This window comes from Vigna umbellata, chromosome 5, assembly GCF_029865625.1.
Source record: "Vigna umbellata cultivar VRB3 chromosome 5, Vumbellata_1.0, whole genome shotgun sequence".
NCBI classification, from domain to species: Eukaryota; Viridiplantae; Streptophyta; class Magnoliopsida; order Fabales; family Fabaceae; genus Vigna; species Vigna umbellata.
In genome coordinates this window covers 32,560,694-32,572,962 of record NC_142169.1, presented here as the reverse complement: position 1 = coordinate 32,572,962, position 12,269 = coordinate 32,560,694, and the positions used below count along the sequence as shown (strand labels likewise).

The 12,269-nt window shown below is 31.2% G+C and overlaps 2 protein-coding genes across 2 annotated transcripts; one reads left to right on the top strand and one right to left on the bottom strand.

The window, feature by feature from the left end:
* Positions 1 to 463: 463 nt before the first annotated feature.
* Positions 464 to 2,672, top strand: LOC148198152 (WAT1-related protein At1g09380-like). The gene is made up of 5 exons (XM_088115720.1): positions 464 to 728; positions 1,716 to 1,778; positions 1,963 to 2,079; positions 2,163 to 2,412; positions 2,493 to 2,672. The coding sequence occupies exons 1-5, from the start codon at positions 553 to 555 to the stop codon at positions 2,670 to 2,672; spliced, it is 786 nt and encodes a 261-aa protein (XP_087971846.1). The 5' UTR covers positions 464 to 552.
* Positions 2,673 to 2,712: 40 nt separating this feature from the next.
* Positions 2,713 to 5,048, bottom strand: LOC148198151 (WAT1-related protein At1g09380-like). Its single transcript, XM_088115719.1, has 6 exons — positions 4,780 to 5,048; positions 3,730 to 3,792; positions 3,429 to 3,545; positions 3,097 to 3,346; positions 2,858 to 3,016; positions 2,713 to 2,760 (listed from the first exon to the last, which is right to left on the bottom strand). The coding sequence occupies exons 1-6, from the start codon at positions 4,953 to 4,955 to the stop codon at positions 2,713 to 2,715; spliced, it is 813 nt and encodes a 270-aa protein (XP_087971845.1). The 5' UTR covers positions 4,956 to 5,048.
* Between the last annotated feature and the right edge of the window lie 7,221 nt (positions 5,049 to 12,269).

Sequence of the window (12,269 nt, the reverse complement as noted above, 5' to 3'; positions counted from 1 at the left end):
AGGCAATGAGATAGTAAATGTGATAATAAATTGTAACTAATTAGGCCTTGAAAATGGTGCCTGAAAGTGAAACTTCCCCCTCTCTCTCTCTCTCTCTCTATTTTATGCATATTTTGAAACGCTGCTTAATTCAAGGAAGAGAGAAGCACGAAGGTAGTGCATGCAATCTGTTGCCAACGTGGAAAAAGGCTGGCATAGTGTGATGGGTCCCTTTTATTTATTGTTTTTGTTGACATGCCAAAATGTGGAGCCAACGAGTTATTGAAAGTTACTTCACCAATCTGAATGCATTGAAAGCTACCAAACCCCGCGAAAAAGCCCAAACTGCTGCAAGAAATATCAATGAAACCGTTCTTTTATGCAAAAAAAGGTAATTAGTCCTGGCAGAGTGTCACCGTTTCTTTGACTCTTACTTCACGCAACTTGCCCGAGTCTATTCTATTATATATACACGTAACACCTCTCATGCATTTCATTCACAAACAAACACATTACTCTTTCATGTAAAACTCTCTCTTCAAACTTCACAGGCAGAGAGTGAAAGAGAGAAACATGGCTAGCGGTCTCGTTCCCCTCATCTTAATGATTGTTGTGCAGCTAGTCTATGCCGGGATGAATATCACTTCGAAGCTCGCAATACAATCTGGCATGAGCCCTCTAGTCCTTGTTGCGTATCGACAACTCTTTGCCACCGTTTCCATTGCTCCCTTTGCATATTGGCTCGAATGGTACCTTATTAAATATACATATACCCTTAAGTCTCTGGTTTTTGTTTCATTTCATATCCACTATATGCATGCATGAAAGGGTTTGATGTGCTAACTTTTCTGGCAGAGTGTCACCGTCGATCCCTGATGTTTTGGTTGATTGTGCTGTTTATATATCTATTCATGTGTCTGTGTGCATGTTGTTTATTAATGGAGTCGAGGGTACTGTGAAATGAAAGGTGCTAGTTGTTCTTATTAATTAAGTAACGCCTTTTCCATTTATTACACAAATAATAATCAACAAACAGTTTTCTTAATAAAATTGATGTTCTTCCTGATTATCTGATGAACTCAATCAATCTCAAACGTTTTCAAACGGTTAATGAAACTGGAAAATAAACAAAAATTCATGAATGATGCTTCTTGGCTTTCTGGGAAACTTAAAGCGGAGAACATGCATGAAGTGGGGGAAGGTATAAGAAAAATGTTATCACCAACACAACGTATAGTCACTCAGTTAATGGGGAAACTCCAAGCTTGATTCAAGAACTGCTTTACTGTGTCTTCTCCACATTTTTGCAGAGTACTGTGGATACCAAAAAACGAAGATGCTAAATGGCATGCATGTAAGACGCGTTTTGAGTCTCTCTGCATGTTACGTGCCAGCAACTTGAAAGAAGTATTGCTACACGTTTCACGTAGTTTCTAAAAGGAAAATGTTGCCGTAGAGTTGCAGCAGTATAACCCGTGACTTAAATATGGCATTCACTTAAGTTTTTGTTTTTATTTTTTTGGGGAATACTAAAGAGATTCATTTATGTTTGTCTCGTACTTCTACGAGAAATCTTGATCGGTGGAAATTGTCAGGTCCTTCTTGCTGTCGTTAACCTTATTTACTATTCCAATTTGGCCCCATCAGTAAAGGCATCTTGCATGCATAAATTTGCGTTCCTTTATTAAGTTTTAATAAATGTTAACTTCAGTTTTCTCCATCTCTTCTTTTTTCAGGAAGACACTTCCCAGGTTGAATAAGCAGCTTATGTTTCGGATATTACTATCGTCCTTGACAGGGTAATGTATTTTATCTACCGTGTTAAATTTTTTTTCCAAACATAACATTAACAGAGGTGAACCAAGATGAAAAGTGGAGACACTAGTTATGCATACTTTTTTATTTAGAAAACCAGAGTTTTTGAATTAAAAGAAAATAAAATAGATAACAAGATGATCTTAATCACACTGAGTTTGATTGCAGAGTTACAGGAAATCAGATTCTATACTTTGTGGGGCTAAAATTTTCAACCGCTACAATTGCATGTGCACTGTCGAATTTGCTCCCAGCTTTCACTTTTATCCTGGCAGTTATCTTCAGGTTGGTACCAAATACCTTTTATTCCCACAATAGTAATACGGCCACCATGTTTTAATTTTTGTTTTGTTTTGTTGTATGGATAGACAAGAGAATCTAGGAATCAAGCAGAGGTCTGGCCTAGCAAAGGTATTCGGGACAGTATTGTGTGTGAGTGGAGCGTTGCTTTTGTCATTCTACCATGGAAAAACCATCGGTCTAGGGCAATCTAGTATTCACTGGAGATATGCAGAGAAAATGGAAGGAACTACCGCTTCTGGCTCAGGAAACATGTTTGTAGGCCCTTTACTCTTAATTGCTAGCACTCTTGTTTGGGCGCTGTGGTTCGTAATTCAAGTAAGCATATCCTAACTTAGTACAACTTACATAACTGGCCACTGTTTTATATCTTATTCTTATTCATTTTCGTGTTTCAGACAGACATAAGCAAGAGGTTCCCGGCTCCTTACACAAGCACAGGCTTAATGTGTTTCTTGGCAAGCTTTCAATGCATCATCATTGCATTATGTTTCGACCACAGTGTCTCAGCTTGGTCACTCCGCGATGCCATGAGACTTTCCGCCGCTCTTTATGCGGTACAGCACATACATATATAATGCAACCTTAAAAAATAATTCATATACACTATGCTTTGTTTCATAGAAAGTAACTATATGTTAACGTTGGTTGCANCGCCATTACTCCCTGCAACCAACGTTAACATATAGTTACTTTCTATGAAACAAAGCATAGTGTATATGAATTATTTTTTAAGGTTGCATTATATATGTATGTGCTGTACCGCATAAAGAGCGGCGGAAAGTCTCATGGCATCGCGGAGTGACCAAGCTGAGACACTGTGGTCGAAACATAATGCAATGATGATGCATTGAAAGCTTGCCAAGAAACACATTAAGCCTGTGCTTGTGTAAGGAGCCGGGAACCTCTTGCTTATGTCTGTCTGAAACACGAAAATGAATAAGAATAAGATATAAAACAGTGGCCAGTTATGTAAGTTGTACTAAGTTAGGATATGCTTACTTGAATTACGAACCACAGCGCCCAAACAAGAGTGCTAGCAATTAAGAGTAAAGGGCCTACAAACATGTTTCCTGAGCCAGAAGCGGTAGTTCCTTCCATTTTCTCTGCATATCTCCAGTGAATACTAGATTGCCCTAGACCGATGGTTTTTCCATGGTAGAATGACAAAAGCAACGCTCCACTCACACACAATACTGTCCCGAATACCTTTGCTAGGCCAGACCTCTGCTTGATTCCTAGATTCTCTTGTCTATCCATACAACAAAACAAAACAAAAATTAAACATGGTGGCCGTATTACTATTGTGGGAATAAAAGGTATTTGGTACCAACCTGAAGATAACTGCCAGGATAAAAGTGAAAGCTGGGAGCAAATTCGACAGTGCACATGCAATTGTAGCGGTTGAAAATTTTAGCCCCACAAAGTATAGAATCTGATTTCCTGTAACTCTGCAATCAAACTCAGTGTGATTAAGATCATCTTGTTATCTATTTTATTTTCTTTTAATTCAAAAACTCTGGTTTTCTAAATAAAAAAGTATGCATAACTAGTGTCTCCACTTTTCATCTTGGTTCACCTCTGTTAATGTTATGTTTGGAAAAAAAATTTAACACGGTAGATAAAATACATTACCCTGTCAAGGACGATAGTAATATCCGAAACATAAGCTGCTTATTCAACCTGGGAAGTGTCTTCCTGAAAAAAGAAGAGATGGAGAAAACTGAAGTTAACATTTATTAAAACTTAATAAAGGAACGCAAATTTATGCATGCAAGATGCCTTTACTGATGGGGCCAAATTGGAATAGTAAATAAGGTTAACGACAGCAAGAAGGACCTGACAATTTCCACCGATCAAGATTTCTCGTAGAAGTACGAGACAAACATAAATGAATCTCTTTAGTATTCCCCAAAAAAATAAAAACAAAAACTTAAGTGAATGCCATATTTAAGTCACGGGTTATACTGCTGCAACTCTACGGCAACATTTTCCTTTTAGAAACTACGTGAAACGTGTAGCAATACTTCTTTCAAGTTGCTGGCACGTAACATGCAGAGAGACTCAAAACGCGTCTTACATGCATGCCATTTAGCATCTTCGTTTTTTGGTATCCACAGTACTCTGCAAAAATGTGGAGAAGACACAGTAAAGCAGTTCTTGAATCAAGCTTGGAGTTTCCCCATTAACTGAGTGACTATACGTTGTGTTGGTGATAACATTTTTCTTATACCTTCCCCCACTTCATGCATGTTCTCCGCTTTAAGTTTCCCAGAAAGCCAAGAAGCATCATTCATGAATTTTTGTTTATTTTCCAGTTTCATTAACCGTTTGAAAACGTTTGAGATTGATTGAGTTCATCAGATAATCAGGAAGAACATCAATTTTATTAAGAAAACTGTTTGTTGATTATTATTTGTGTAATAAATGGAAAAGGCGTTACTTAATTAATAAGAACAACTAGCACCTTTCATTTCACAGTACCCTCGACTCCATTAATAAACAACATGCACACAGACACATGAATAGATATATAAACAGCACAATCAACCAAAACATCAGGGATCGACGGTGACACTCTGCCAGAAAAGTTAGCACATCAAACCCTTTCATGCATGCATATAGTGGATATGAAATGAAACAAAAACCAGAGACTTAAGGGTATATGTATATTTAATAAGGTACCATTCGAGCCAATATGCAAAGGGAGCAATGGAAACGGTGGCAAAGAGTTGTCGATACGCAACAAGGACTAGAGGGCTCATGCCAGATTGTATTGCGAGCTTCGAAGTGATATTCATCCCGGCATAGACTAGCTGCACAACAATCATTAAGATGAGGGGAACGAGACCGCTAGCCATGTTTCTCTCTTTCACTCTCTGCCTGTGAAGTTTGAAGAGAGAGTTTTACATGAAAGAGTAATGTGTTTGTTTGTGAATGAAATGCATGAGAGGTGTTACGTGTATATATAATAGAATAGACTCGGGCAAGTTGCGTGAAGTAAGAGTCAAAGAAACGGTGACACTCTGCCAGGACTAATTACCTTTTTTTGCATAAAAGAACGGTTTCATTGATATTTCTTGCAGCAGTTTGGGCTTTTTCGCGGGGTTTGGTAGCTTTCAATGCATTCAGATTGGTGAAGTAACTTTCAATAACTCGTTGGCTCCACATTTTGGCATGTCAACAAAAACAATAAATAAAAGGGACCCATCACACTATGCCAGCCTTTTTCCACGTTGGCAACAGATTGCATGCACTACCTTCGTGCTTCTCTCTTCCTTGAATTAAGCAGCGTTTCAAAATATGCATAAAATAGAGAGAGAGAGAGAGAGGGGGAAGTTTCACTTTCAGGCACCATTTTCAAGGCCTAATTAGTTACAATTTATTATCACATTTACTATCTCATTGCCTTGGGAAATGTAAGTGGAGTAAATTTCTGCTGCTTACAGTTAAGACTGTGCGAGTCTCTTTTATTCATGTAGCCAAATGCAGGGATGGCTTTAAAGTTGAACTAGGAAATTTTTCAAAATGTAAGGTTTTCCTAGATTTTACTCCACCCCTAAATCATCATTATCTTCTCCTTCACTTACCCTCACGAGAAGTTTCTTTCTAATTTTGAATAAACGTTTCTGATAAAGCTATCTTAATACAAATGTATATAGACATTGCTTTAATCATCCATATGTCAAACTCTTCTATATATATGGTTCAGTCATCATATACATTTTGTCGTCGCCTCCAATACGTGGCGAAAAGATTGTTATCAAAGAGAATGTTAATTAAGTTGCCTGGTTGGAAGGCTGATTAAGAAAAGGGTGGAAAGTTTTCTGACGGAAAATATTTACTCCTATCAATTTAAAGCCACGAAATGTATTTAATGATTACTAATTTATAAGTAAAAGCATTTAATAAATGTGTTAAGTTTAACACTTAGTTTAATGTTGCTTATGTAATCATAACAAATATGTGGCATATATTCATTTATTACGGCATTAATCCGGGTCTTAAATCACACGTAAGTATTTCAGCTTAAAACTCAAACAAGTGTCGGACTTTCTTTCAGGAAAAGTATTGCAGCCAAAGCTAAAGAATATTATTAGTGAGAAACAAAATTAACACATATAAGTAGAGTACAAGAAATAATAAAAAGTTAAGTGTTACCGATATGAGTTCTTTTGTGTGCGCACGTGAATCTCTTTTAAAATTACAGCTAATATCTTTTTTATTTATAATAGTAATTTTTGTTTCGTCTTAATCAATACTAAATTATGTTTTATTTCAAACGAAGACAATAATTTTTGTCTAAACTACTCAAAACTTCATTAAACTAATAATAGTTAAATATTATATTACATTTAGATCATTATACTTATAGAAAAAGCAATAACAATTAATAATTAACTCCTCCACAAATTAAACCTTCAACAATACTTGTAGCATATACTTGAATATATGGGTAAATATTTTATTCACTACAATAGTTATTCACATAATTTGTTTTTAATACAATAAGAACAAAATTATAATTTTAATCTAAATTTTTTTATTTCACTGCTTTTATTTAAACAGCATTAATGTTATATGTATTTATTAAAAATAAAATTAATGTTAATTAAATAAGTTTTAAAGCTTAAGGGAGTCTTAGCTCTTTTCTTTTTAGTTTTTAATTTAAAATTTTTAGTGGTTCATTCAATGTTAACTCAATATTAATCTTAATTTTCATTTTACAAACACAGCACACGTGACAATTATACCAAAAATTGGATAGATGTTAAATCTTATTAGCCTTCCACAAAGTTAAAATAAAATTAACACAACTAAATTTATTATAATAAGATGGGAATTTTTTTCTTATCATACTCGTAATGAAATATGTTTGTTATACTGATTCGACTATTTGCCGAACTTGAATAGTGAATATTTTTAAAAGAAAATAAAGAAACATTTTATCTTCCTATTTTCCTTTTTTATGTGTTTATATATGTAAAAGTTATCCAAACTAAACCTTAACCAGTAGCAATTGCAATAACATGTATTACATTATTTTTTAAATTTAATTAGAAAATGTAAATAGCTTTGATTCTCTTTTGTTGCATAAAGATAGAAGTCAAAGTAGATTAAAATAAAAAAATAAAATATAAATATATAGTTAATATTTGGAATAAATTTAAGTTTTGTAGCATAAAAGTTTGTAATTTTCATATATATATATACACACACACACACACATTATCGTTTCAGTTTTTCAGTCCCAAATTAAATATGATGTTTGGTTCTTTCTGTAAGAATCCATCTAAATTATTCTTTCTATATTGAGTTTTTTTTTTTTTTTGCAAAAATATTAGTTAATTAAACCTGTGATATGTATTGAGAGATTGTGTTTGGGAACAATTACAAGAACATCCATGAATGTTTTTAAATGATTTTTTTATGCGTATAAATTAATATATAGCAGTGCCATCAGCCGAGTTAGACCTATTGTACAATTCATTACTGTTATATATGTGATTTTAATGAGTATTCACGATCATTATCTACTAAAACAATTTTTAGTTTCGATTAATCACTTGACCTTATAAAAAAAAGACTACAAAGAATAATGAATAACATCAAGATGATATAATTTTAATTTCAAATAAATGTTTCTAATAATATACTGATATTTGATTTATAACCGATACCTTAATATGAGGCCCAAGAGGAATAATAAATAAGACCAAAATGATATACTTGTCATATAAAATAAACGTTTCTAATAATATGTTCATATTTGATTTGTGATCAAAAGCGTAATAACATAGAAAACAAGGAAAACTATAGAAACCTACTTGGATCAATCTAGTGATAGGATACATTGAGTATCATGCAATTGTAAAAACAAAATTATAACAATAATAATATTCCAATCATATGTTTCTAAAATAAGTTGGATTTGTGAAGTCTCACGATACATCAAAAATTAATTTAACTCTTCCAAAATTCATACCTTGTTCAACTAAACCTCTATATTTAAACTTGCATGCATATTCTTTTTTATCCTTCTTCCTATCATTGCTTCAACCCTACTGAAAGATATCGTGTTTGTTTTAGATGAAGATTGGATTATACTTCAATTATATTATTTATTTTCTTAACATTACATATTATTATTTTTAATAAAAATTTACTTATTTTTATTTGAAAGTAACCTATAGATATGAGTCCATTGAATTGGGAAACACAATCCTCTTACGTGATTTTTTTGTTCATGGGACTAAATTCGTGAAAATAAATAGAAATGAAGATTTTGTACGTACCTTGACAAATTTGGAATTTAGTTTTCGTGAGTATGTTTTTACGTCATACGAAAATGTTCAAACAAAATATCTATTTCCGTTAATGTGAAAATAATAATAATGATGATAATAAGATGACATTTATAAGATTGGAAAGCTTGTCATCAACGAGGACAGTGACGTGCTTACGTAGGGTGACGAGTATGGGAATTATAACGTGTTGTGCGTTTGGTTTTTTCGTTAAAAATATCATTTTTATACTAAAAAAGTATGAAAAAATATACGCGCCTCATAGAAAATTTAAAATGGAAAACGGAAATGGATAATAGTTCACCCTTGCACTTAACTTCAATCATCGTCCACTTTTATGCGTTTTATTTTCCTAAATTTTATTTATCTTGTTTTTTTAACTTATTATTATAAATTTTTATGTTTCACGGAACGTGTAAATTAAATTATGTAATTGATGAAAAATTATAAGATTTTTACACAATTCTTTTATGAAAAATTCACAATAATCCCACGGAATATATCTAACTCATCCTCTCACCTATAAATTTAATTAGGATGCATTGTTATAAAAATAACACATTTTTCTATAATATTTTTTTTTCTTCTAAAATTATAAACTAGACTTTTAATCAATCAAATCTTCAATGGGATGAAAAATAAATTTTTGTCTGTTTAAAGTCATCTTTATTTAATAGAAAAATTTATATTAGGGTGATATAAATATAGATATCGATAATACTTGTTTTTTTAAATTACTTACGAAAACGATCATAAATATAAATATATTTATCTTCTCAAACATGTCCATGTTTTTGTATTTATTTTCGATTTAAATTACTAAAACATTGAGTAAACTAAAATATTTATCTTTAGTAGCATTTTTCTTCTTAGTCTCGTTTTCATTTCAGAAATCTTTATTTCTTTTTTTTTTACTATATAGTCTTTCATTGTCGTACGCAACTTTTTCACATGTTTATTAACAAAGTCCACTTACATTTATTTAATATTTTTCTTTTCCTCACAACTTTTACTACACACATTCTTTATATGTTAATGAATTTCGTTTTAAAAATCACAAACCTTGATTTTATTGAATCAAATTATAAAAATAAATTTAATCCTTTTTACTGCTTAATTTTTTGCTCATAAAAAATATATTACTCTCGATTTCAAGTCATATAAACCATTAACTCATTGGTAACATAAAAAAAAATATTTTGTTTCTTTAATTTTAGTTTTAATTAGAAGAGCTAAGATATACCGTTAAAACATGCATTGCGAACCTTGGAATCACTGCGTGCAAAATGATTGGACAGATAATCACTTTCGGGTGTTCTAGCCTTAAATAATAAATTATTAAATTAAATGTTGTAAGAAAATCTGTGGTTATAAGTAGTTGACTATTTTAGATGATTAATCAATAATTAACTAGAAGTCAATTACATAGGAACTATGATAGAATGTGAAAAACAAGATAACTTTTATTTAAAAAATGAGAATAATCACACTAAAGCATAAACTGAGAATCTTGTGGTAATTGCATGCATAACGATTGGACAGATAATCACTTCCATGCGTTATAGTCTTACATAATAAAATAGGCTTAATTTTTTGAGTCCCTCGAAACTTTTAAATTGATTCCTTGTTAAGTTTGTTTGGTTTATTGACTATTGAAAATTTAAAAAATTTTCTTCTGCAGTTACGATTTTATGTTAAATATGTAACGTGGAATTTATCTTTGACTGTGACTCTCTTTAAATGCCTCTAAAACCCTTCAGCATCATCCATCATTTGGGCATATATTGCTCACGGTGTTCTCAGCTTCTCCTACCTTCAAGATGTTTTCAAGACCTTCCAAACAAACTGTCACAATCCTAGGATTAGGACATACGACAACATTAATACATCCTTGACTTACACGGAACCTGTCAACCGTGGAAAAAGATTCATAACCTTGTCATACCAATAAATCTCAAAGGAACATTCCATAATCTAAACAAATAAATAGGAGGAGGATGTATAGGTATGGGACAAGACATTCATCTTTTATGATTTGAGGGTCGAGTTTGGTCTTTCTCAAAGGACTAATCCTTTGTGGTGGGAAACGTTGGAGGACAGATACCTCTCCTATTTTCTGTAACATTTAATTCAATTAAAATATTTCTCTTCTTGTTTATTAGTTTGCTTCCTGTTACTATTAGGATTAACATAAAATAGTCAGTGACATATTGTGATCTGTATGTACTACTAAAATAGTTATGGTTGGTCACTATTTAAAGCTTCTATGAAGATTTTTGTTACAAGTCAGTTTTGCTTATCCTCCTCTGTATAAAGTATAAGCATGCTATTCCAATCAAAATTGTCAGCAAAGATCATTTCCTCAAATTCATGCATCTTGTGTGATAGTATCAGAGCATGTTGCTCTGCTTCAGCATTGTAATCTTTGACCTCTTCCTTAACTTCATCTCAGTTATTTTCTGCTCATCCTTTCAGCTATGGCAAATCTAAATCACTCTAGCCTAGTAAGTATCCTGGACAAAACCCAAGGACGGTCCTCTTTCCTCCACCGATGAATATTGGTAACTATCATTCATGGGACGGACTGTGCAATGAAAAGAGCTTTTGTAGGATGGAGTGTTGTAAAGATGCTGACAATATAATAAAAATAAAAAAGAATGATGATATTTTAACAATAAATTTTAATAACTTTTTTACAATGGGACACGTGACATTGCTTGGTTTGTTTGAATTTGTTTTTAAAAAAATATTTGAAAACAACCAATCATAAACCGCTACCCGTTGTCAAAAAGTTGTTAAAAAAGAGTTAAAGAAACATTTTCCAAAAAAAATAATAGTAAATGAGAAACTTGTACATTCTTTTGACACAAAATAATCATAAAAAGATAAATTTTTGTATTATTTGAAGAAATAAGAGAATGAAAGGTAAGTAATTATACAAAATGAATATAAAAATTTAAGGGTGTCAAATAATTTTTAATGTAAAAAAATAGAAACTATCACCTTAATTTCCGACCATAAATTTATTATTTTTAAAGACTTATTTACAGTATTACACAAGTCCTTCAAAATATAATAAAATTTTCTTCGAAAATTTCGGATATTAACATAAAACTATAGGAGAAGTTAGAAATTAAACTCAATATAATATAAAAAAGAAAAATAAGAAAATGAGAGAAAATGATGTATTTTGGAAAAAACACTGCACTTTATTTATAAAGTTTGAAGAAACTTTCATTATATTATGTTTTACTTTCTATAATTTTGTGAGTTATTGAATAGAAAAAGAACACAGAGAAGATGATAAAAAATATTGTTTAGATTCAAGAAAATAGCATAAAAATAAGATTTTTTTTATGTAATGAAAAAAGATATTAATTATGTGGTATAATTAATTTTTATAAAAATAATTAATTAAATTTAAATAAAATAAATATGAATAAAAAATTGAAAATGATTGGTAGTGAAATAAAAATAATATTACAAATTTGTTTAATTTTTTAAATTGAGTATATATATATAAGCAGTTTCAATTTTTTCTCTTATACGAATTTAAGAATGTATAAGTGTAATAAAAAAATCACAATTAAAATAGATATTTACATATTAAATTCAAACATATAAAATAAAATAAAATGTACCAACGAAATTACTACTTCACAACACAGTGAAATAAATTACAGGCATACTAAATATTTCCCGTTAATAAGTTTGTGAGATTATTTTTGTTAAAAATATAATTTTAAGAATGAACTTGACAATAAATTATAAATTATTTTGTTATGAAGGTACTAAATATGAATGTACGCAAAACTTCAAATAGGTGATGAAAAAATAATTTGCTAATAAGAATTAGGTTGATTGAGTTGA

Excerpts from the sequence above, each read along its gene's own strand:
- LOC148198152 (XM_088115720.1), top strand. The coding sequence starts at position 553 with ATGGCTAGCGGTCTCGTTCCCCTCATCTTAATGATTGTTGTGCAGCTA. Across the intron at positions 1,779-1,962 it reads TTACTATCGTCCTTGACAGG|AGTTACAGGAAATCAGATTC; the intron begins GTAATGTATTTT and ends GTTTGATTGCAG. Across the intron at positions 2,413-2,492 it reads CGCTGTGGTTCGTAATTCAA|ACAGACATAAGCAAGAGGTT; the intron begins GTAAGCATATCC and ends TTCGTGTTTCAG.